This window comes from Cetorhinus maximus, unplaced genomic scaffold (assembly GCF_964194155.1).
Source record: "Cetorhinus maximus unplaced genomic scaffold, sCetMax3.hap1.1 HAP1_SCAFFOLD_785, whole genome shotgun sequence".
NCBI lineage: Eukaryota > Metazoa > Chordata > Chondrichthyes > Lamniformes > Cetorhinidae > Cetorhinus > Cetorhinus maximus.
The window spans coordinates 65758-92240 of NW_027596727.1; the positions used below are offsets into that span (position 1 = coordinate 65758).

General features: G+C 46.5%; 1 protein-coding gene across 1 annotated transcript in view; it reads right to left on the reverse strand.

Annotated features, from left to right (window-relative positions):
* Positions 1-219: 219 nt before the first annotated feature.
* LOC144674745 (AT-rich interactive domain-containing protein 3B-like) overlaps positions 220-26483 on the reverse strand; it is a 103991-nt gene continuing 77727 nt past the window's right edge. The window contains exons 4-5 of the mRNA XM_078535964.1: positions 3601-3672; positions 220-462 (exon numbers count right to left, since the gene is read on the reverse strand). Coding sequence (XP_078392090.1) covers positions 220-462; positions 3601-3672 — 315 coding nt within the window. The remainder of the gene's footprint in view (positions 463-3600; positions 3673-26483) is intronic.

The following is a 26483-nucleotide window of genomic DNA, read 5'->3' on the forward strand; positions in this document are numbered from 1 at the left end:
TTGTTTGTTGATCACCTGAAGAGAGATTGTTTTTTTGGCTGTAGCGTTATTTTGCTCCTTTCCAATCTGTGCCCCAGCAACAGTGCCCACTCGCCACAATCGGCCTCCACACTCTCCGCCTGATACTCAGTTCCACTTACTTTAGGAGACTGTGAATGCCGGGTGGAGTGCAGAATGACCGATTCGGCCCCTTAACGACTTCAGGGTCGAGGGAGAAAATCAAGAGTGAGAAACAATTAGACGAAAGGTCAGCCGAGCACCCGGCAAGGGCGAGGTGAGTTTGTGCAGACGTTCCAAAACGAGGAGGGAGTAACGCTCCCCGACGAAAGCAGAGACAAATATCACAACAAGAACATTGGCGGCGGGGTGGGGCTCAGACTCAGACTCACCTCTCTTCTGCATGAAGACAAACAGATCGTCCAGGAACTCCTTCCGTTTAGGGTCACTGTCCAGTTCATACAGCTGTCAAAAATAGAAAAGGGAAGCATTGAAAGAGAGACCAAAGTGAGTCACAACTGCATTCCTAAAACTGATTCAGACACAGACTATTGTCCAAGCAAACAGCAAGCAAACTGCCTCATGATCACTGCCAGCATTTTCCATATATCAAAAACCTCTCGGAAGGAAATTGCTCTGCAATAATGTAAGTGAAACTATAAATTCTCAGGTGCGAGGTCACATTAATGGTTTCGGTGAACACACTAAAGATCTCATACAATGGAAATCTAATAAAAAGGTTGGGCGAGGGATTATTCAAGTCTGTAATTCAAGTCTGGTAATGTTAAAAAGAAAAGGTTGATCTGTCAAAGGTGGAGTTTGATGGTCATCCAAGGACAATTGACGGAGTGGGTTTTTGGACATTGAGCGAGGACAGCAGATATGGTTCATGTTTGTTGCCCACTCACCATTGTGAGTCACAGATGAAGAATAGCAACATACCTAAGCTACCAGAGTACTGGTGCCCAATCAGCAGCACTCCAGTGACTCAACCTTGTGAGAAATGTATGTGACACGGTCAAGAGGATGGGAGTGGGAGCAACCCTATACATACATCAAGACCGACCTGATTCCCTACAAAGCAACTGTAATGAAATGGTCTGCTCTGACTATGTTAATGGCTTCTTAGCCATATGTACCCGCTTGAATTCTTACATCTAGAATTTTAGTGCAACATTGCATCATTCCATTTTGAAAATCACTACCACGTGGAGCATTTAAGGCAAACAGCATAGATGTATTGAAGGGAAAGTTAGATAAATGAATGAGTGAGAAAGGAAATTGATAGAGTGAGATGAAGAGAGGTGGGAGGAGGCTCATGTGGAGCATAAACACTGGCATTGACCCGTTTTTTTACTGCAAATACTATTTAATTTTCTGTGTTACCAACAAACTAAACCACCATGAAGAAGAAATGCTTTGAAGTGTAGTATCCTTGGCGTTAAAAATGCTGATCATTTAAATGACCCTGAGTTCACATGAACCCAAGAATAGAAGAGATGGAACAGGAGGCAACAGTTGAGCCTGTTCCGCCATTCAATATGATCATGGTTGATCTTGGGCTTCATCTCCACTTTCCGCTCCCCATGTTCCTCGATTCCCTGAGACCAAAGATCCCAGCCTTAAATATAGTCAACGATGGAAAAGAAATTCCCTGCACCAGACTTCACAGTCCTCAGCCCATTGCTGGGCTGGCTTAGAGCCACCTCAGGAAGATGGGGATTAAGGCACCTCTGAGATTCAAACTCCGGATCTCCTGCTCACTAGGCAGGCGCTTTAAATAACTCAGTCATGGCACCCACGCTGGAAGGATGCTTCCCTGGCCAGGAACTGAACCCAAGCTGCAGCACTAAGAGTGCTGAATCCTAACTAGACCACCAAGGAACGGGGTTGGATGATCAAACCCTTTTGCAAAGACCTGAAACCTGGTTCTGGCCAGCTAGTTACACGGTCATAATTCTATCTTATATTATAAAAAGGAAAAAAAATTGTCAAAGGATCTGGATAAAGGGCAAGTGAATGGAATGAAGTGGCTCACTCCTTCAAATCGTCAGCACAGACATGTTGAAGCCACATGGCTTTGTTCCATTCCAACCCTCTCCATCTCCCTCTCTTCTCATTTAATATTCTGTTTTGAAACCTTCCTCCCAGACCAAACTTTCACTCACTTGTCCCAACGTCTCCTCTTTGACCGAGTGGCAGTTTACGCTCCTATGTAGCGCCCTGGTCTGGCTACTTTAGGAACTCTATATAAATGCAAGTTGCTGTATGATTCAACGCAAAACTCCAATTCTTGACCAAATCCTTCAAAGGTCCCTTGCAAATACAGCCACATAATGACATCTGCAGAGAGGCAGCGGCATAGTGATATTGTCACTGGACTAGTATTACAGAGACCCAGTGGTCTTGGGTTCGAATCCCACCACTGGTAGATACAATTCAATAAAAAATCTGGTGACAACCATGAAACCATTGCCGATTGTCATAAAACCCATCTGGTTCACTCATGCCCTTTCATGTCCTTACCCGGTCTGGCCTACATGTGACTCCAGACCCACAGCAATGTTCTTGAATGAACAAGGGAAATATATGCTGGCCTAGCCAGTGTCGTCCACATACCACCGATCACAAGCATATAAAATCTTTCGCTTCACCACAAAGTAAAGTAAAAGGAATCCGTGTAGACAGCAACCCCTTGTGTCCATCCATGTTAGCGAAAATAAGTTACTTCTGGAACAAGTCACTCCCAAGAGTAAATCAAGGTTCTGCCTCTTTAGTGTATGTCGATTCTATTCTAATATTAACTGGCTGTTTTCTGAAATTAAGTATTTGCTGATAAGAGACAAAAAAAAAAAATTTCCCCTTTTACAACTGAAAAAGTCATCATTACAGATGTGTTGAGGCTTGGGTGGGAGTGGGGCGAGGTGGGGGGTGTGTGCAGAAGGAACGAGGGGATGTAGCCTTAAACGTTAGAGCCAAGAGTGAAATTAAGAAACACTTCTACACACAAAGGATTGTGTAAGTTTGGAACTCTCACGCAAAGCACCAATTGATGCTAGGTCAATATTTAATTTTAAAGCTGAGAGTGATAGATTCTTATTAACTAAAGGTGTTAAGGGATACAGGGCAATGAGGGCCTTTAGTCACAATCAGACATGATCTCACTGAACGGCAGAACAGGTTCAAGGGGTAAGTGGCCTCCTCCTGTTCCTCTGAAGGAAGATGGGGGAGGAAGGGGGGCTAGGGAGAAGGGGTGAGGGAAAGGGAGGGGAGAGGAGAGTTTCTGCCCCAATCCCAAAACAAATGCAAAGTAGACAATTCCCCAGGCAACACATCTTCAGTCTCCTTTGTGTCGAGGGAACCTTGCAGAGATTTAACCTTGCTGACTGGTTTCTGACCAGATGCAGAAATCTGTTAGCGGTCTGGAGCCAAACGCAGGAGGGGGGTGCGGGGTTGAGGGGAGGGGGTCAAGACGCAGTCGACATGGAGCAACGTCGGCTAAGCACCCCACCCAGAGAGAGAGAGGGCCCCCCCAACTCAACGCTGAGGTTAAGACAACCGGCCCACCCACCGGAGAAAAGGAGACAAAAGAAAACGTCCGACCTTTGCGAAGTCTTTGGCCGCCTCCCTTGCTCGTCCACCATCAGCATCGTCATTCCAGGCCAGACTCCCATTCTGAACGTGGAAATAAAAAAAGGGAAAGAACAAGAGGTAAAGGTGGAGAGAAAAATAATGAAAGAAGACAGCTCTGCGTATGTCTGGCCTGGAGGATGCACGGATAGCTGAGGCAACATTTGAGCACAGGTCAACGAAACCATCCCACGTTACAATTCTGCAATGAAGGAGCCAAACCAGGATTTTGCGGCCTGCTTTGCTTTTGCCGAGCAGCCTCTTATTTATTCTTTGGGCTATTATCCACTCCTTTTCTCTCTTGGAGCTGCTGACCCCTTGCTGGGTTAAAGTTAAGTGCTCGCATCGCGCACTAAGGACTGGAGCTTTGCATGCAAGGCGGCCCACCACGCCTCCTTCAGGGGCAAAGGGAAAGGCGGTAAGTGCCAGGCCTCGCCTGCTGACACCATCGGCGGGATTGTCCACACCCACCCCACCGACACGATCTTCCAGTTCCGCCTCAAGTCGACGGGCTTCTGGCTGGGGCACCGCCTCGCCCCACGGTGGGTCCCGCCCCGCGGCAGAGGCCGGAAACTCCCGGCCTATCTCACAAGAAGGAACAAAAACAAAATACCAATTTGTAGGCCAATAGCCTAGTGTACAGATCGAACACAAGACCGGTGGGGGGAGGGTAGGGGGGCAGCCTGCTCTCCCACTTGTGCTTGGCAGTCATTTTGACACGCAGAAGCAAAAGAAGGTACAAAAGTCCTTGTCAACACAACAAGAACAGACTGTCCCTGCTCCAACTGTCCCTGAGCTGGAGAGAGAAGGTCCAGCCCTTCCCAAAAATTGCAACACGCTTTCACTTCAGCTCCTCTCGATAAAGGCTATGACCGTGGCTGAAAACAAAAAATGTTTAAAAATCCTCAGGCTTTGATAAACACGACAGACGGCTAGGCTGAAACCACATTCAAACTAGGCCGAGACCAGGGTTGAACATTAGGCGAGACCCTGGAGTCACAGCAACGTGGAATCTTTTGGGTTTTTAAAAAATATATATATATATTTGCCTACGCTGAAATTCCTACCCATTTGATATTAATGTCAGCAAGTGGTTCTGTGTGTGTGTCACTGTGGAGTTTGCAGTCTGGAAATCACACACTGAGTGACATTATCATCCAGTCACTTAACACATTTGTGTCAAATTCCTTTGCCCGCTGTTTAAATGGAGGCTCTAATCCATCAGGGCTGTGTGTTGTGCAACTGGATGATGATATCAGTGTAAACGCTTCATTAACATGGTGAACCAAGGACTTACGTTACAGACACATTAAGTGCTTATATATCACTCTGTGTAAATTCCAGTCAAACACAAGGTGAGAATAGTTTCCTTTTTCAGTTGAGCTCGAACCTTTAAAGTTTTAAATATTAAAATGACAGAGCCCAGCTCTTTCTATTTTTCAGTAGGCTCGCATGATGATTTCGTGGCTATCTAAATACATGGTTACGGAAGCAAAATACTGGGGATGCTGGAAACCTGAAATTAAAACTGAAAATGCTGGAAAAACTCAGCAGGTCTGGCAGCTTCTGTGGAGAGGGAAACAGAGTTAACGTTTCGAGCCCGTTTGGCTCTTGTATTTATGCTGCATTTTGTGCATACCTTAAATGGGCATCACCATTCTGTGACACATGGGTCAGAATTTCCCTGGCGTTGGGCGAGTCCTGGCGTTGGGGTGAGTCCTGGCGTTGGGGTGAGTCCTGGCGTTGGGGTGAGTCCTGGCGTTGGGGCGAGCCCTGGCGTTGGGGCGAGCCCTGGCGTTGGGGCGAGCCCTGGCGTTGGGGCGAGCCCTGGCGTTGGGGTGAGTCCTGGCGTTGGGGTGAGTCCTGGCGTTGGGGTGAGCCCTGGCGTTGGGGTGAGCCCTGGCGTTGGGGTGAGCCCTGGCGTTGGGGTGAGCCCTGGCGTTGGGGTGAGCCCTGGCGTTGGGGTGAGCCCTGGCGTTGGGCGAGCCCTGGCGTTGGGCGAGCCCTGGCGTTGGGTCCATATGCAGTTGTCGAGCTGGCACAGGTGGCCAATGGGACTAAAGTGGTAATTTTCCAGGCACTGGCCAATAAAACGGCTGTCTGCGGTCCAATTAGAGACTGAGAGAGGTGGGCGTCACTGGGGTTGCAAGGAGAATGAGAGGGCACCTCCATTTTGAGGTGCCATCACAGGGGAGAAAGGCAGGTGACTTTTCTGTTTGGGCTAAGAAGCCAGGCTCCAGGTGGGTAACCCCCTCCAGCAGTGTTAATATCGCGTCAAATTACATTATTAAGGTTTGTTAATTACATTGTTATGGCGCAGAGAAACAGGCAATGGGTATTAGTCGAGCACATATAAATAGGGGATAGCTGGGACACTGGGTTGGGTGGGAGGCGAGCTGAGAGACTGAACAAGTCAATAAACTCTCTCAATAAAGAAAAACTCAGTGTCTCGGTTTCTGCTTCAACCACCAGCTTGGATCCTATAAACAAGCAGTGGCATCCAGACTGTCCTCTGCCAGCACAGGCTGTCTCCTCCTCGGGTAGGGCAATCCCACACCGCCACCACCCCCGCCCCACCCCTGGAAGACGCCAGGAGGCTGCTCCAAGTGGCGTGGCGCTGGCAAAATGCTGGTGCGGCAGAAAAATGAACCTCAATTGAGCCAATCATTATTCAAATTTGTCGTCTGCCAACCACAGACCCCGCTGTTCGTGCCGCTGACAGTGGTGAGACCTCCTGACACGGCTCCCTGGAATTATACCGGCCCATCCGCCTTCCGACCCGTCGCTGTTAAAATCCCAGCCACAGTCACACTGACGGCTGCGGACAACCACCACTGGACGGAGTTCCACAAGCCCCAGATTGCTCTGATCCTCATACCAATGCCAACAGTGTTTCCAATGCATGGAGGGACATTCACTTTGTCCTGAATTTCCATGGCTTTTACATACAATTCATCTCATAAGGTTTACACCACTCGAGCACAGATAGCACACATGGTGCAGGATTGGGCCAGGCTACAGGGCTGCCCATACTGAGGCCCAGCTTTCCTTCCCCATGCCCTGACATGTTCAGGCTCAGCTGTGATGCCTTGCACAGGCAAATAGCCAGGGCTTGTTTTGGTTTTTATTTCAAATTTGGAATACCTTGGAGCATAGGGCATAGGAACAGGAGCAGGCCATTCGGCCTGTTGAGCCTGCTCCGCCATTCAGTTAGATCATGGTTGACCATTTATCTCAATGCCACTATCCCGCTATCTCCATATCCCTTGGTGTCATTAACCTCCAGAAATCTATCGATTTCTGTTCTGAACATGCTCAATGATTGAGTTTCCACAGCCCTCTGAGGTAAAGAATTCCAAAGATTCACCATCCTCTGAGTGAAGAAATTCCTCCTCATCTGAGTGTTAAATGGCCTGCACCTTATCCTGAGATTATGTCCCCTGGTTTTAGACTCACCAGCCAGGGGGAACATCTCATCGACATCCACCCTGTCACACCCTGTAAGAATATTGTAAGTTTCAATGAGGTCACCCCTCATTCTTCGAAACTCAAGGGAACACAGACCCAGTCTCCCCAGTCCCTTCTCATAAAACAATCCAGGGATTAGTCTGGTGAATCTCCATTGCAAACCCTCTATGGAAAGTATATCCCTCCTTAAATAAGGGGACCAAAACTGTGCACAGTACTCCAGGCGAGGTCTCACCAAGGCTCTTTATAACTGCAGCAAGACATCTTTACTCCTGTACTCAAATCCCCTGGCGATGAAGACCAACATACCATTTGCCTTCCTGATTTCTTGCTGCACCTGGATGCTGGCTTTTAGTGACTCATGAACAAGGACACCCAGGTCCCTCTGGACACCCGCATGTCCCAACCTCTCACTATTTAAGAAATATTCTGCCTCTCTGTTTTTTCTGCCAAAGTGAATAACTTAACACTTATTCACATTATATTCCATCTGCCATGTTCTAGCCCATTCACTGAGCCTAAATCCTCTTTAAGCCTCCTTACATCCTCCTCACACCTTACGTTCCCACCCAGTTTGGTGTCATCAGCAAATTCAGAAATATTACAGTTGGTCCCCATGTCCAAATCGTTTATATAGATTGTGAGCAACCATTGACCTGGCACTGAACCTTGCAGTACCTCACTAGTAACAGCCTGCCATCCTGAGAATGATCCGTTTATTCCTACTCTCTGCTTTCTGTCTGTTAACCAATTCTCAATCCACTAGTACATTTCCCCAAATCCTATGCGCTCTAATTTTATTTACTAACCTCCTCCTGTGGGACCTTATCAAAAGCCTTCTGAAAATCCAAATATACCACATCCACTGGTTCCCTTTTATAAATGCTGATGATTGCACAATGTTCAGCACCATTTGCGACTCCTTGGATACTGAAGCAGCCCATGTCCAAATGCAGCGAGACCTGGCCAATATCCAGGTTTGGGCTGACAAGTGACAAGTAACATTTGCGCCACACAAGTGCCAGGGAATGACCACCTCCAACAAGAAGGAATCTAACCATCATCCCTTGACATTCAATGGCATCAGTGAATCCGCCTCTATCAATATCCTGGGGGTTATCATTGACCAGAAGCTCAATTGGACTAGTCATACTGTGTCTACAAGAGCAGGTCAGAGGCTAGGAATCCTGCGGAGAGTAACTCACCTCCTGACTCCCCAAAGCCTGTCCATCATCTACGAGGCACAAGTCAGGAGTGTGATGGAATACTCCCCACTTGCCTGGATGAGTGCAGCTCCCACAAATCTCAAGAAGTTTGACACCATCCAGGACAAAGCAGCCCGCTTCACGCTTGATTGGCACCCCATCCACGAACATTCACTCTCTCCACCACCGACGCACAGTAGCAACAGTGTGTACCATCAACAAGATGCACTGCAGGAACTTACCAAGGCTCCTTAGACAGCACCTTTCAAACCCATGACCACTACCATCTAGAAGGACAAGGGCAGCAGACACATGGGAACACCACCACCTGGAAGTTCCCCTCCAAGCCACAGACCATCCTGTGGTTTGTATTTGTTCTGATGAACACAGGACGAAAAGCTTCAGCAATACCTCTCTTTTCATCAGCAATATTCAAATTCTGTACCACTAAGCTTCCCATGCTTAAAAGCAGTCGGGATCATTGGGACAGCTCAAATTTTTATGAAGTTCCTTCACTGTTGCTGGGTCAAAATCCTGGAACTCCCTCCCTAACAGCACTGTGGGTGTACCTACACCACATGGACTGCAGCGGTTCAAGAGGCAGCTCACCACCACCTTCTCAAGGGAAACTAGGGATGGGCAATAAATGCTGGCCCAGCCAGTGAAGCCCACATCCCGTGAACGAATAAGAAAAATGTTATCACATTCTTGATAATAGATTCTAACATTTTCCCTACTGCTGACATCAGACTAACAGGTCTGTGGTTCTCCATTCTCCCTCCTCCTCCCTTCTTAAATAGTAGGGTTACATTTGCTACTTCCCAGGCCGCACGAACCTTTGCAGAATCTATAGAATTTCAAAAGATAACCACAAATGCATCATCATCCGAGATGAGTCTGCAACTTAGCATTGCAAAGTCATGAAAGACCAGGAAAATAAACTTGACTTTGATCAAACACCATAATCGGTGAATGGTTGGCCCTTGCCCCACCACCCTCCACAATTTTCCAAGTGAACAACTATCTCCATACAGATTTTCGAACAGCCTTTCTATCCCCAAAGTCAAAAAACTTGCAGGATACACCTGAACAAAGCTGGCCTTTAAATCACATCGCTCTGATGGTCTGGGACATTTGTTTTCCTCTGTTTTGAGGAATGACTGTGGCAAGTCTTGCTGAGTCTCATTTTTCTGCCCAGTTCTGCGTCCAACATCAGCATCCATGTTAAACAAATGCTGCAGCCCGAGGAATGTGTTTTAGGCTCCCCTCTGTGTGATGCCGAGCGTCACAAAGTGTAGGAAAGCCAGAGTTCGAGGCCTGGTTTGCGTTGTGGACCAACGGGAGCGAGCAGCATCTCCTCTACCAGTGCCCTCAGCACCCCCTGAGCAAAAGCGATATCATCAGCCAGGGTTCCCAATCCCCACCCGGCGCCTCCTGCTGGAAGAGAACCACATGCAGAAGCTTTGCAGGCGACCTGGGTCAGACATGGCTCTGGCGCCGCCCCATGTGGTTGAACTGCTCACCGTCACTCGAGGCCTGAGAATGGATCATTTGGGCAACAGGCTGAAGGGTGCCCACACACAGCTGGAGGAAATGAGCGGAGGAAGAGAAAATAACAACCCTCGAGATAAGCCGGTCAAAAGTGAGCCCCATCAATGCCCCTCTAAAGACAGACATGATTGATTGCAGATTTAATTTCCCCAATGGGCGTCCAAAAGAATTTACAGCACGAGGCCCTGTGGAGTTGTGAATATAAACTTTGACCTGGGCCCAAGAGAAAGCTTCCGACCAGTATTCTGAGAGTGCTGGTTTTGTGTGAATATTCTGCAGCAAAAATCAAACTATTCCTTCTCCGCTTTCAGTAAAACTTACTTCATAAAAAATTGAGCTGTCCCAATGATCCCAACTGCTTTTACGCATGGGAAGTTTGGTGGTACAGAATTTGAATATTGCTGAAAAGAGACGTATTGCTGAAGCTTTTCCTTATGCGTTCATCAGGACAAGTACAAGAATGCCAAATTTCAAATGCTCACAATAATTTACACTACAGGAGGAAATGGTGCTGATTGGTTGGCAAGTTGACTCTGATGGGCCGAGGTGTTGCCATGGAGAAAACGACGGGGAACTAATCAGCAACGCCTACAAACTCGGCCCATCAAAGTCGACTTGCCAACCAATCAACACCCTTTTCTCCTGTAGTGTAAATTGTTATAATTTGAAATTTGGCATTCTTGTGTTTGTCCTGATGAGCAGAAGATGAAAAGCTTCAGCAACACGTCTCTCTTTCCAGCAACAATAAAAATACCTGGAAAAACTCAGCAGGTCTGACAGCATCTGCGGAGAGGAACACAGTTAACGTTTCGAGTCCGTATGACTCTTCAACAGAACTAAGGAAAAATAGAAAAGAGGTGAAATATAAGCTGGTTAAAGGGCGGGGTGGGGGGGGGACACTTAACTGTGTTCCTCTCCGCAAATGCTGTCAGACCTGCTGAGTTTTTCCAGGTATTTTTATTTTGGATTTCTAGCATCTGCAGTTTTTTGCTTTTCAGCAACATTAGAAGTTGTTCAAACACATTGTGGCTGTCCTTAATTGGCAATGACTGGCCCAGTGTGCGAGGTCCCACAGCAACAGCAGCCACCCATACTGTAGAGTCGCTATAGAGAGAGACCATGCGGAGTCAAATCCCTGTTTCCACTTCCCATTCGCACTGCGGATTTTTACTTGTGCGTCGATTAGTGCAAGTGTTGGCTTGGCTTAGTCATCTCCAGAGCCAGAAGATCAGAGATTCACTTCAGGGCGTGAGCACCTCATTACAGGCTGACACTTCAGTGCAGCACTGAGGGAGAGCTGCACTGCCGGAGGTGACATTCGTCAGATGAGCCGAGGACCTTGCCCGTTTGACCCAGTGCCTCAGGTGAGGGTGAACATTTTCACGGAGCTATTAAAAGTGAGGAGTGCTCTCCAGATGTTTGAGTCAACATCTGTCCCTCAACCAAACACCACTAAAACTAGAAGAACTGGTCCTTTATCACACGCTATTACATTATGTGATTGCTCTGTCAGAGGTGCTGTATCTCGAGTGAGACATTAAACCAAGGCTCTGTCTGCCTTCTTAAGCGGACATAAAAGAATCTCACAGCACTGATTCAAAGAGGAGTTAGGGAGTCCTCCCTGAAGCCTTGGTAAAATTTTGTCCCTCAATCAACATCACTAAAACACATTATCTGCTCATTAACATATTGCTGTTTGTGGGAGCTTGCTGTGCACAGACTGGATGGATACTGCATTACAACACCCACGTCCTGCATTACAACGGTGACTACACTTGAAGAAAACACTTCATTGGCTGCAATCACTTTCAGGAATGTTGCGGTTGTGAAAGGCGCCACGTAAATGCAAGTCTTTCTTGACGTAGAGCGTCTGCTGCCTTTGGCTGAACGGGATCAATGACTGCGCTTCATGCACATCAATCTCCGAGATGTGATAAGGTGTTCGATAAGTGCACGTCTTTCCTCACTGATCAGCTTCCTGTTGTGTTTTGCAGATGAAAAGCCAGGAGTGATCACTGCTGTTCTCCCCCCTCAGCACAGTTTCAGTCTTCAAATCGAGGCTACAAAGGCACTCCCTCATACAGAGGCAAGAACTCACCTGCTCTGTACACTCAATCCCCATGACCAGATGAGGTCACACTGCTCAATGTTTAACACTCTTTCCCCCAATTTTTGAAAATGTTTATGAATAGAATAAATCTTTGGACAGATTTAACTCATGAATGAACTCAATGCACTGGGGCTCATGGGATACCTGGGGCATCATGGGATGTCTACCCTTTTTTATTCTTTCACGGGATGTGGGCGTTGCTGGCTAGGCCAGCATTTCTTGCTTCTACTGCTGTGCATATAGATCTGCACATGGTATCTATCAACATCCTGGGGGAGTGGAGGGAGATTACCATTGACCAGAAACTGAACTGAGCCAACCATATAAATCCTGTGCTACAAAGAGCGGCTCTGAGGCTGGGAATTGTGTGGTGTGCAACTCATCTCCTGCCCATCTACAAGGCACAAGTCAGGAGTGTGATGGAATACTCTCCACTTGCCTGCATGAGTGCGGCTCCAACATCACTCAGGAAGCTCGACATCATCCAGTTAAAGCAGCCCACTTGATTGGCACCTCATCCACCACCTTAAACATTCACTCCCTCCACCACCGACGCACAGTAGCAGCGGTGTGCACCATCTACAAGATGCACTGCAGCAACTCACCAAGGCTCGAAAGACAGCACCTTCCAAACCCATGACTATTACCATCTAGAAGGACAAGGGCAGCAGATACATGGGAACACCACCACCTGGGAGTTCATCTCCAAGACACACACCATCCCGACTTGGAAATATATCGGCCGTTCCTTCACTGTCACTGGGTCAAAATCTTGGAACTCCCTGCCTAACAGCACGGTGAGTGTACCTACACCACATGGACTGCAGCGGTTCAAGAAGGCAGCTCACCACCACCTTCTTGAGGGTAATTTGGGGTGGGAAACAAATGCTGGCCTAGCCAGTCATGGCCACATCCTGTGAAAGAGCAGAAAATAATCCTTTGGGCTATTCGTCACAGCATTCCCCTACGCTAGATCCTGCTGCAGAACAGGAGGTGAATCCTTCAAACCTGATAGTGACTGAACCTGTGTGTGTGGCTCCGAAGGCAGAACTGAACTTGGATCTCCAACCTATCAGCCCTCACAACAGGCTCCATCAGAGCAGGTGTTACAACAACAGCTGTGCAGCATCTCTAACGTAATAAATCATCCCAAGGTTCACAGAAGCATTATCAAACCAAAAGTGGCACCAAACCACATCGGGAGATATTGGGACAGGGTGACCAAAAGCTTGGTCAAAGAGGTAGAGTTTAGTGGGACGAAAAGTGGAGAGGTAGAGGGCTTTAGGGAAGGAATTCCGGAGTTAGAGCCTCAATGCCTGAAGGCACAGCTGCCAATGGTGGGGTAAAGGAGGCGAAGGGTGTGGAGGAGGGCAGAATTCGAAGAGTGCAGAGATTGCGTAGGTTCATTACAAACATAAGACACAAAGGGCAATCCTTACAGGTAGCAGGCCTGTGCTCGCTGAATAGAATGATACAGCAGAGGTGGCGACCATTTAGCCCATTGTGCCCGTGTTAGCCCTTTGGTACAACAATCCAATATAACCCATTCCCCTGCACTTTCCCCATAGCCCTCGAAACGTTTCCACTGCAAGTGTTTATCCAATGCCCTTCTGAATGTAAAAGAAATGTTTCCTCAATTCACCTCTGGTTCTTTTGTCAAGCTCCTTAAATCTGTGTCCTCTGGGGTTAGGGGTTCGTGTCACTGATTAAAAGCCAAAATCCTGGGCTAGCTTCTGAGGGAGTTGGATATTCAAGGGGGAGGGTTTTCTTGCTGAATGACGGACGGGCTCTTCTGCCCTGCATCCACCACGAATTCAGAAGAAAAACAGAAATACCTGGAAAAACTCAGCAGGTCTGGCAGCATTGGCGGAGAAGAGCACAGTTGACGTTTCGAGTCCTCATGACCCTTCAACAGAACTGAATTCGATGAATTCAAAAGAGCCTCATCACAGATATCAATAAAGGCGACATGCGTACCTCACCCTGTATAATCACTATCCCCGTACCTCACCCTGTATAATCACTATCCCCGTACCTCACCCTGTGTAATCACTATCCCCGTACCTCACCCTGTATAATCACCATCCCCGTACCTCACGCTGTGTAATCACCGTCCCCGTACCTCACCCTGTGTAATCACCGTCCCCGTACCTCACCCTGTATAATCACTATCCCCGTACCTCACCCTGTATAATCACTATCCCCGTACCTCACCCTGTGTAATCACTATCCCCGTACCTCACCCTGTGTAATCACTATCCCCGTACCTCACCCTGTGTAATCACTATCCCCGTACCTCACCCTGTATAATCACTATCCCCGTACCTCACCCTGTGTAATCACTATCCCCGTACCTCATCCTGTGTAATCACTATCCCCGTACCTCACCCTGTATAATCACTATCCCCGTACCTCACCCTGTATAATCACTATCCCCGCACCTCACCCTGTATAATCACTATCCCCGCACCTCACCCTGTATAATCACTATCCCCGCACCTCACGCTGTATAATCACTATCCCCGCACCTCACCCTGTATAATCACTATCCCCGCACCTCACCCTGTATAATCACTATCCCCGTACCTCACCCTGTATAATCACTATCCCCGTACCTCACCCTGTATAATCACTATCCCCGTACCTCACCCCGTGTAATCACTATCCCCGTACCTCACCCTGTGTAATCACTATCCCCGTACCTCACCCTGTGTAATCACTATCCCCGTACCTCACCCTGTATAATCACTATCCCCGTACCTCACCCTGTGTAATCACTATCCCCGTACCTCACCCTGTATAATCACTATCCCCGCACCTCACGATGTATAATCACTATCCCCGTACCTCACCCTGTATAATCACTATCCCCGCACCTCACCCTGTATAATCACTATCCCCGCACCTCACCCTGTATAATCACGATCCCCGCACCTCACCCTGTATAATCACTATCCCCGTACCTCACCCTGTATAATCACTATCCCCGCACCTCACCCTGTATAATCACTATCCCCGTACCTCACCCTGTATAATCACTATCCCCGTACCTCACCCTGTATAATCACTATCCCCGCACCACACTGAGCAAATAACTACATTCACAATGTAGCCATGACTTTCTCCAAAGCTCAGCTTGGCAGCCACAAGCCCGGACCAGACTTGACATGATCCAAGTTGATCTGGAAATGGGCCGAGTGCTGACAGCAAAGAGGTCGACGAGAACAATCCTCACGCAAACCTAATCAACATATTAACAAACGGACAGTGGGCTGAGCGTCCGTCTTCACTTACTCGACATAGGGCACCTGGCTCGGTGACAGAGGGGTCATGGGACCACTGGGATTTGAGGGGTCTTTCAGGTTGCCAAGCAACATGCCCGGCAAACGGGGAGAGAAAAGGGATGTTCATTAACGGGAACTTCACATTGGGTTTTCACCCCCACGTAGTTTGAAGCCATATTTAAAATCAAATGGAAATCCAATTAACTGGAAAAAATTATTGACCTGTTCTTTGTGGAGACCTCCTCATATTTTGGGGTTGAGGCCTTCAAACTCTGAACAGGCAGCAGTTTTTAAAAATTCATTTACAGGATGTGGGCATTGCTGGCTAGGCCAGCATTTATTACCCAACCCTAATCACCCTCAAGGATGTGGTGGTGAGCTGCCTTCTTAAACCACTGCAGTCTCTGTGGCGTAGGTATACCCACAGTGACGTTAGGGAGGGAGTTCCAGGATTTTGACCCAGGTCAGGTGAGAGTGACTGCCCTTGACATCAAGGCAGCATTTGACTGAGTGAGACCTGGCAAAACTGGAGTCAATGGGAATCAAGGGGAAAACTGGTGGGATTCATACCTAGCACAAAAGGAAGATGGTTGTGGTTGTTGGAGGTCATTCATCTCATTTCCAGGACATCAGTGCAGGAGTTCCTCAGGGTAATGCCCTCGGCCCAACCATCTTCAGCTGCTTCATCATAAGGTCAGAAGTGGGAATGTTCACCCTCACCGGAGAGGGTGGGAAAGACACTACAGATGACTTCAGCACTCCTGACCTTTTGGGGAAAGAATAAGGGTTCGGCAAGGCTTCTAAATCCTCATCACTACCTGCCATTTTTTTGTCCATTCTGAGCCACCATTGAGTGGTTTAGAGAAAAAAAAACTTGCATTTAAACAGTACTTTTCTCAACCACTGGATATCTCAAAGTACTTTACAGCCATTGAAGTGCTTTCGAAGTGCAGTCACTGTCGCAATATAGCAAACGCGGCAGCTAATTTGCACTCAGCAAACTCCCACAAACAATACATACAAATATACAATTTAGGAGCAGGATTAGGCCACTCGGCCCCTCGAGCCTGCTCCCCCATTCAATAAGATCATGGCTGATCTGAATGTAACCTCAACCCCACATTCCTGCCTACCCTCGATAACCTTTCACCCCCTTGTTAATCAAGAATCTATCTACCTCTGCCTTAAAAATATGTAAAGACTCTGCTTCCTCCGCCTTCTGAGGAAGAGAGTTCCAAAGACTCTCAACCATCAGAGAAAAAAATTCTCCTCATCTCTGTCTTAAATGGGCGACCCCTTATTTTGAAACAGTGGCCCCTAGTTCTAGATTCTCCCACAAGCGGAAACATCCTCTCCATATCCACCCTGTCAAGGCCCCTCAGGATCTTAAAGGTTTCAATTAAGTTGCCTCTTACTCTTCTAAATTCCAGTGGACACAAGCCTAGCCTGTCCAGCCATTCCTCAGTAATGTGATAACGACCAGATAATCTCTATTTTGTAATCTTGACTGAGGCATGTTAGCCAGGACACCAGGGATAACTCTCCTGCTCTTCTTCCAAATAGTGTGGTGCGATGTTTTTCATCCACCCGGGCAGGCAGTTGAGGCCTTGGTTTAACATCTCATCGAAAAGACAGCATCTCCGACAGCGTAGCACTCCCCCCGGTACTGCACTGGAGTGCCAGCCTTGATTTTTGTATTCAAACCTTGGAGTGGGACTTAAACCCAGAACCTTGTGACTCAGAGACATGAGTAATACCAACTGAGTCACAGTCCTTACAGCAAAAACGTCAACTCCATTGGTGTGGAACTGGAGTCTCAAAGAGCCCAGACCCCGGGTAAGGACGGCAGGTTTCCTTCACTAAAGAACATTAATTGGAAGAATTGGGGTTATCTCAACAATCTGACAAGCCACACATCATCTTTTTATTTCAGATTTATCAATTCAAATCTTTAATATAGCTGCAGTAGGATCTGAACTCGTGCTCCCTAGATTAGTTTAAAAAGGGTTTGAGGGATAGGCCAGATAATTATCGGCTGGTCAGTGTGATTTCAGTGGTGGGCAAATTATTAGAAATCAACTCTGAGAGCCAGGATAAACTGCCACTTAGAAAGGCATGGATTAGTCAGGGCCAGTCAGCATGGTTTTGCTAAGGGAAAGTCGTGTCTTACTAACTTAATTGAGTTTTTTGAGGAAGTGGCAAGGAGGATTGATGAGGGTCGTGCAGTGGATGTGGTCCACATGGATTTTAGTAAGGCATTTGACAAGGCCCCTCATGGAAGACTAGTCAGAAAAGGAAAAGCCCATGGGGTGCAGGGGAATGTGGCGAGTTGGATCCAAAATTGGCTCAGCGATAGGAAACAAAGGGTGATGGTCGATGGATGTTTTTGCGAATGGAAAGCAGTTTCCAGTGGCCTTCCACACGACTCACTGTTGAGGTCCTTGTTGTTTGTCACATATTTAACGATTTGGACTTAAGACGTGGGAGGCATGATTGGGAAATATGCAGATAATACAAAAATCAGCCATGTGGTCGATAGTGAAGAAGAATGCTGTGGACACCAGAATGATATCAGTGGCTTGGTTGAGTGGGTGGAAAAGTGTCAGATGGAATTCAATCCAGAAAAGTGTGAGGTAATGCATTTTGAGAGGGCAAGCAAAGCAAGGGAATACACAATAAACAGAAGGATACTGAGAGGGTAGAGGAAGTGAGAGACCTTGGAGTGCATGTCCGCAGGTCCCTGAAGGTGACAGAACAGGTGGATAAGGTGGTAAAGAAATCATATGGAATGCTTTTCTTTATTGGGTGAGGTATAGAATACAAAAGCAGGGATGTAATGCTGGAACTGTATAAAATACCGGTTAGGCCGCAGCTGGAGTTTTGTGTACAGTTCTGATCACCACATTACAGGAAGGACATAATTGCACTGGAGACATACGGAGGGGATTTACAAGAATGTTGCCAGGACTAAAGAATTGCAGCCATGAGGAGAGATTGGATAGGCTGGGGTTATTTTCCTTAGAACAGAGGAGGCTGAGGGATGACTTGATTCAGGTACACAAAATTATGAGGGGCCTAGATAGGGTGGACAGAAAGGCCCGTTTTCCAGAGAGGAGAGGTTAATTACCATGGGGCGTGGATTTAAGGTGATTGGTAGAAGGGCGAGAGGGTACATTAGGAAAAGCTTTTTCACCCAGAGGGTGTAGCTGTCTGGAACTCATTGCCTAGTTTAGTGGTTGAGATAGAAACCCTCAACTTATTTAAAAGGTACCTGGATCTGCACCTGAAGTGCTGTAACCTGCAAGACTATGGACTAGGTGCTGGAAGATGGGATTAGAATGAGTGGCCAGTTTTTTCAGCTGGCGCAGACATAATGGCTGAATGGCCTCTTTCTGTGCCGTAATCTTTCTATGGTTTTATAGTCCAGACCTCTGAATCCCTGAGCCAGCAACATAAGCATTATGATACCGGACTCGAGCCACAGGAAGGAAAACGATTGTTAAGGTTAAGAGAAATAGGTGATGGGTATTAATCGTCTTTCAGCAGATATAAATGGGGGATAGCTGGGACACTGGATGTGTTGGAGGAGAGCTGGGAGACTGAACTAGTCAATAAGCTCTCCCAATAAAGAAAGCTCTGTACCTTGGTTTCAGCTTCACTAACCAGCTTGAATAGCAGTATTAGCAGAGGATGGTGGCCTAAAGGTGAACATCGGGAACTATGATTTCTCTTCAGACAGGAGGTTGTAATTGGAGTTACTTTGGAGAAGAATGGCTGAAACCAAGTGTAAAGTACCAGTGTTTGATTCTCCACCATTGTTCTGTGAAGCTGAATCATTCTCTTCTACCGATGTTAATAGGATCCAAGCTGGTTGGTGAAGCAGAATCCAAGGCACAGCTTTTCTTTATTGAGGGGGTTTATTGACTTATCCAGTTTCATAGCTCTCCTCCCACACACCCAGTGTCCCAGCTATCCCCCATTTATATTCTCTTTTAAAGTAACACCAATAATCAAAAATAAACTAACGAGACAGGGTGACAGCCCCTGGTGGGGCACTGTAACAAAAAAAATCAACATTTCTAAAAACCTGCCTAGCCAGCCATTTCAGAGGGAAATCAAATCACATGCCTGTGAATCTAGAATCACATGTAGGCCAGACAAGGTGAGGATGGCAGATTTTTTTTTTCCCCCCTACAGGACATTAGTGAACCAGATGTATTTTTAGCACAATCGGTGATTGTTTCATGGTCACCATTACTGATACTAGCTTTCAATTCCAGATTTTAAAAAAAAAATAATTGAATTTAAATTCCATGGTGGGATTTGAACCCATGTCCCCAGAGCATTAGCCTGGATTACTGGTCCAATGACATGACCACTACACCACCATCTCCCCACTCTAGCTAACTCCTCCATGATTTAAAACACCCTGTTCAAATTGCCTATGGGCCTTCTCTGCTTATGTTGCTTCCTATATAATACCGACCTCTGGTATCGCTTCCATTGGAGCGGTGGAGGGGGGTGGAATACTAAACTAGTCAACATAACAGCTGACATGACAAGTTGGCAGTAATCCAGAACCTGTTCAGCTGACAAGACCTCGTAGTGAATTCGCTCTGAGGAGGAGGATTTATTAGACCAAATTAAACAAGACAAGCATTAAGGCAGTCTCAGTGTTAGCGATTTCCACAACATCAACATTGCAAGGCTGGGTGTCAGTAATGGACAATTAATCATCATAATGTGAAGCGAAGGAGGCAACAAGCTGGAGTCAAAAAAGATTTTTTTAAAATATATATACACATAAATTAGAGAGAGAGAGAGAGAGAGAGACAGAGAAATGGTGAGCCCTTGTAACCAGTGGTGTACTGTGAATTTTCAGAAGGTGGTTTGTTGAATGATTCATCTCAGTGATCATTTGTAAATGCAACTGTTGCCTTTCACGGGGTTATGAGAGGCAGCTTGTAATTGTATCACCACACACACACAGTGTCCTGGTGAAGCCATTCATAAAAATTGCAGCATCTGATGGAACGTACAGGCTTTTTTAATGATCCTCAACCAGGGCTGGAATTACTGCCTAATATGTCTCGTCACAGACATCTTGTACCACGGGCACGCCCACCCATCGACTGATCTCAATCTTCAATGTGCTCAACAACTGCACATCCACAACCTTCTGGGGTAGAAAATTCCGAAGATTCCGCCGAGGGAAAACATCTCTCTGCACCTCAGCCCTTAAGTGATCGACCCTTATCCTGAGACTGCGCTCCCGTGTTAGGGATACCCCAGCCAGGGGAAACAGCCTCTCTGCATCCACTCGGACAGGATCTCTCAGAGTTTTACACATTTCAATGAGATCACCCTCCACAGAATATAGATTGATTCTACTCAATCCCACCCCACCCCCCCAACTCATCGGACAATCTTTTTTTTTCATTCTTTCATGGGATGTGGAGCGTTTGTTGCCCATCCCTAATTGCCCTTGAACTGTGTGGCTTGTTAGACCATTTCAGAGGGCAGTTAAGAGTCAACCACATTACTGTGGATCTGGAGTCACATGGAGGCCAGGTCAGGTAAGGACGGCAGATTTCCTTCCCTAAAGGACATTAGTGAACCAGATGGGGTTTTTTTAAAACATCAATGATAGTTGGCATTACTGAGACCAACTTTATATTCCAGATTTATATTTCACTAGCTGCCATTGGAACCCATGCCCCCAAAGCATTAGCCTCTGGATTACATGCCCAGTGATATTACCAATCTGCCACCTTCTCCCCCATCTAGTGAACCCTCATTGCGCCCTTTCTAAAGCAAGTAAAGTCTCCCTTAAGTAAGAGTAAAACTGCACACGGTACTCCAGATGCACTTTCACCAAAGCCTTGCATAATTGCAGCAAGACTTCCTTACTCTTGTAATAAAGGCCAACATACCATTTACCTTCCTAATTGCTTGCTGTACCTGCAATGTGACTATAAATGCAAGACTTTATTTATGTTTTGCCAGCGATTTCCAAGTCTTTCAAGTCTCCAAATTCATGCCTTAAATATTGCTAGAAGTGGTGGTGGTGGTAGGGGAACAAACTTTTCTACCAATCAAATCCCACAAACCGTTCAGGCACAGTTGAGACATGTGACCCAGGTATTTGACAACTGACCTCAGTAACCTTTAGAGTTGATCACTAGTATCAGCCCAAGGGACGCATCTATTTTTATTGCAGGACAAGCAAACTATATATGGAGATCATTTATAATCATCAATGAGGTGTCCACTCTGAGCGACAGGGTTTCAATTTCCTGTCTGGACTGAAAAGGCTACATTTGATATAAAGTCAATGTGACACCTGCCCTGTCAGGATCTTACAACACTGCAATCCCAAACTGGCTGGATGAAACCAGTCCCTTTCGATTCGAGAGGTGAAGTAGCTTTTACAGTGCACAAGATGGAAGCAAGGGCCTTGTATGAGGTGTGGTGGCCTAGTGGTAATGAGAGTGAGAATGTGAAAGGGGGCGCAAGCGAGGGAGGGGAGGGAGAGAGAGCAAGCAAGAGATTTGCATTTCTGTAGCACCTCTCATGGCCTCAGTACATTCAAAAGCACTTTACAGCCAATGAAGTACTTTTTGAGGTGTAGTCACTGTTGTAATGTACAAAACTGAGCTAGCAATCCACAGGTTAGGAGCTCAAATCCCATTAGGGAAAACTTGGCAATTGAATTCAGTAAAATCTGATCATTTGCAAACTATAACCAGAAAATGGCCGTGAAAGCTGCCAGATTGTTGTAAAAAAATCCCAATAGATTCAACTAATGGCCCCCATGTCTACTCCACATGCAACTCTGTTCTCACGGTACATGCTTGACTCTTTATGCCCTCTGGGGCATCTTGCCGACCCCTTGTCGGCATCACGCACATCACAGGAATAGGAGGAGGCCATTCAGCTCCTCGAGCCTGTCCTGCCATTCAGTGATATCATGGCTAATCTGCGTCTTAATTCCTTACACTTTCCTGGGCTCCATATCCCCCGATATCACTGTCTAGCAAAAACCTATTGCTCTCAGAAAAAAGAGAGTCTGTGAATATTTTTTTTTAAATAAGTGCTGGTTGGAAGCTGAAGATAAAATTGCTGGCACCACCTAGAAGCCATTGGGTCTTTAGTACTGTTAAACCTAATCAAAAACAAGTCTTATTCCCAGGTGACTCTAACTTAGTCTAAGAGCCAGAAATGCAGAACTTTGACTCCTGCCAACAACGTAAAAACAACTTTTATATCCTTAAGAAACTTGCCTGACTTCATGCAGAAAAAAGGTTAAATCTGCTACAGACCAAAGATGGTCAGAAATAAAACGGGACATTTATCAGCAAGTACTGGATTTAATCAGCTGAAAATTTTCAGAAATGGCAGATTAAATACTTTGACAATAATGGTTGCCATCACCAAATAGGGTCTTACAAAGGAGCTGACACACATCATTTGCTGCACCTTCAGTGTAACATACCCTAATTAATCATTGTTCTGACCGTAGAGTGGGCGAATGAAGGCTCTCTCCGTGACGCTCCAGCACAGCACTGAGGGGGTGCTGCACTGTCAGAGGTGCCAATTTTTGAGGGAGATGTTAAGCTGAGGCCCCATCTGCCCTCTCAGGTGGACATGCTCACTTATCGAAGAAAAGCAAGGCAGCTCTCCCCAGTTTCCTGGCCAATATTTATCCCTCATCCAGCATCGGATGTTGATCTGGTCATTATCGTCTTCTTGTCTGTGGGATCTTGCTGTACGCAAATTTGTCATCACGTTTTTGACATTACAATAGTTCAACAGCACTTCTACCATTAACACCGCCTTTGTCTTGTGTCCAAGACATCTTTGTCAAATCTCTCGAGCTCCCACCTTGCCCTGACTTTCTATTTTGCTCCACCCAGCTCCCCTCTCTCTTCAACACTATAAAACTCATCACATTTCTACCTCCCTTCAACTCTGAAGAAGGGTCATACCGACTCGAAACGTTAACTCTGTTTCTCTCTCCACAGATGCTGCCAGACCCGCTGAGTTTTTCCAGCATTTTCTGTTCTTATTTCAAAAAGCACCTCATAGGCTGTAAAGAACTTTGGGATGACCTGCGGTCGCGTAAGGCGCTATATAAATGCAAGTCTTTCTTTTCTAAATGGCACAGAGACATGAAACGCTGTGCTGGAGGAACAGACCGAGTGAGTGGCACCAGGACAGCAGAGTTTGAACGTTTGTGTTTCTGTACTTTAACAGGGTTTAACTCAGCCCGGAACACGTGTGTGTGTGTGTGTATATATAATATATATTTAAACTAAGCTTAAACCTCAGAGTTATGTGATAAGAATTGGAATAGCCTATATTGCAAAGGCAACAATGCTACTGAAGAGATGGGGGCAGGGAGGAGTGGGGAAAGAGAGAGAGAGAGACATGGAGTGGGGGATTGGGAGAGGGCGGGAGCAAGATTAAGGGAAAGAATGAATTTGAATTTGATTATGTCACAAGATGAAAAACAGGGTGGTTCTGCAGCCTCAAGCTAGCTACTGAAGTATGACTCAGCACTATATTTACCCTAGGACAGGCTTACAGAAAGCTGGTTGTTTTCCCAGCTAGAGGTCTCTGCTGGAAAAGCGTTCAGACCCACAGTTGGAGTCCAGGGGCAGGATTTTCCCACTGGTTTCGGAACTCCAACGTCAGGGCCGAGGGGGGGCCCCGGGCCTGCATTTCACAGCAGCAGGGCTGGCTCCGCGATCTTACCAGAGACGGCCTCCTCACTAGTCACTGCTGTTAAATTATCGGACTGCTTCTCCGACATCCTGTACGGGATGAACAGAAATCTCCTCCAATTAAATACTGCAAGGACTGAAGCCATTGTTTTCAGCCCTTGTTCCAAACTCCGTTCCCTCATTACCAACTTCATCCCCCTCCCTAAAAACACAGTCTGTTTTCAACCTTGGAGTCACATTCAACCCCAAGAGAGCTATCAACCTCATATTTGCACCATTACTGAGTCGGCCTATTTCGACCTCTGTAACATCGCCTAGTTTCACCCCAGTGTCAGCTTATTTGCTGTTGACACCTTCATTCTTGCCTTTGTTACCGCTAGACTCCTGGCAGGCCTTGCATACGTACATACGAATTAGGAGCAGGAGTAGGCCATTCGGCTGCTCGAGCCTACTCTGCCATTTGGTAAGATCGTAGTTGATTTGATTGTAGCCTCTACTTTCCCCATCTACCACCTATAGCCTTTAACGCCATTGTCAATCAGGAATCTGTGTAACTCAGCCTTAAAGATATTTATTGAACCCGCCTCCTCTGCTCTCTGGGGAACAGGATTTCACAGGTTCAGCAACCTTCTGAAAGAAAAAGAGTTCTCCTCATCTCCATCATAAATGGGAGACCCCTTACTTTTAAACTGTAACCCCTGGCTCTAGTCTCTCCCACAAGGGGAAATATCCACTCAGCGTGCACCGTGTAATCCCCTCAGGATCATATATGTTTCAATAAGCTCACCTCTCAATGTTCCAACATCCAATAGATACGGGCCCAAACCTTTCCTCACAAGGTAACCCCTTCACTCTAGGTATTAGTCGAGTGAACCTTCTCTGAACTGCTTCGAATGCAATTATGTCCTTTCGTAAGTAAGGAGACTAAAACTGTGCACAGTACTCCAGATGTAGTCTCACCATCGCCCTGTAGCAAAACATCCACACTTTTATATTCCATTCCTCTTGCAACAAAGACCAACATTCCATTCGCCTTCCTAATCACTTGCTGTATCTGCATACTAACTTTGTGATTCATGTACCAGGACACCCAGATCCCTCTGTACTGCAGAGTTCTGCAATCTCTCTCCATTTAAATAATATGCTATTTCCTATCTTCCCACCAAAGTGGACGAGTTCACATTTTCCCACGTTATACTCCATCTGCCAAATGTTTACCAATTCACACAACCTATCTACATCCCTTTGCAGACTCCTTATGACCTCTTCACAGCTTACTCTCCTGTATCATCAGCAAAATTAAAAACCGTACTTTTATTCCCTTCATCCAAGCCATGTGTAAATAGTTGAGACCCCTGCACTGATCCCTGTGGTGCTCCACTCAGTACAGTGTGACAACCCGAAAATGACCGATTTATCCCTCTGTAGATGTAATGTCATCCAAATCTCTGCTGTCCACATCCTGGCTTGCACGCGCTCCATTCCCCTATTAACCCCTATGTTCACCGACCAACATTGGCTCATGGCCGAACGCCGCCTTGATTTTAAAACTCGCATTCCCGTTTGGAAAGCCCTCCATGGCCTCATCCCTCCCTATCTCTGTAATCTTCTCCAGCCCCACAAGCCTCCAAGATCTCTGCGCTCCCCCAATTCTGGCCTCTTGAGCATCTCTGATTTTAATCGCCCCACCATTGGTGGCCGTACCTTCAACCACCTGGGCTCTAAGCTGTGGATTTCCCTCCCTACACCTCTCCCCGTCTCTCTCTACCTCATTTCCCTTCTTAAAGAGACTCTTTAAAATCTACCTCTTTGACCAAGCTTTTGGTTATCTTCCTTGGCATCTCCTTATGTGTTTCAGTGATGTACTTTGTTTTATTAATGCTCCTGTGAAGCACCTTGGGACGTTTCACTGTATTAAAAGGTGCTATATAAATACAAGTTGTTTGTTTGTACTATAGAACAAGAGCACCTTGCTTTGTTAGAATCTACAATGTGACTGGCAGTAGCTGTTTTTTTTTAAAAAGAGTGCAATTATTTTTGGCAACGGAAAAATAATTTCTTTTAAAGTGAAACAAACCTAAGAAATATTTCCCAATTTCGGAAAAGGAGGATGGTGGGGGATAAATATAGGCCCCCATGAGTGACATTTCTCAAATTACTTGAAGCTGATCAGGTTTCCCCCAGCCTTTGGTGGGGGGTGGGGAGGGGGGGAGGGGGGGGGGAGATAGGGAATGGTCTGTAAGGAAGGTCAGCATCATAATGGAGCCAACATCCCAATGTGAATCATCAATAATTAAGACACTAAAGAGGCTAAGCTTCCTTTATTAAAATAAAAGACTACACAATAGATCTAAATGGTCACTCACAATGTCCTTTCCACTGGGCTCAACCAGCAGACTCCTATCCTTTACAGCTTTCTACTTAGCATGAATTTTTCATGCCCCTGATGGATTTTCAGCGCTGGCTCAACAGAGCTGATATCGTACGCCAAAACTTAAAAAGAAAAAGCGAT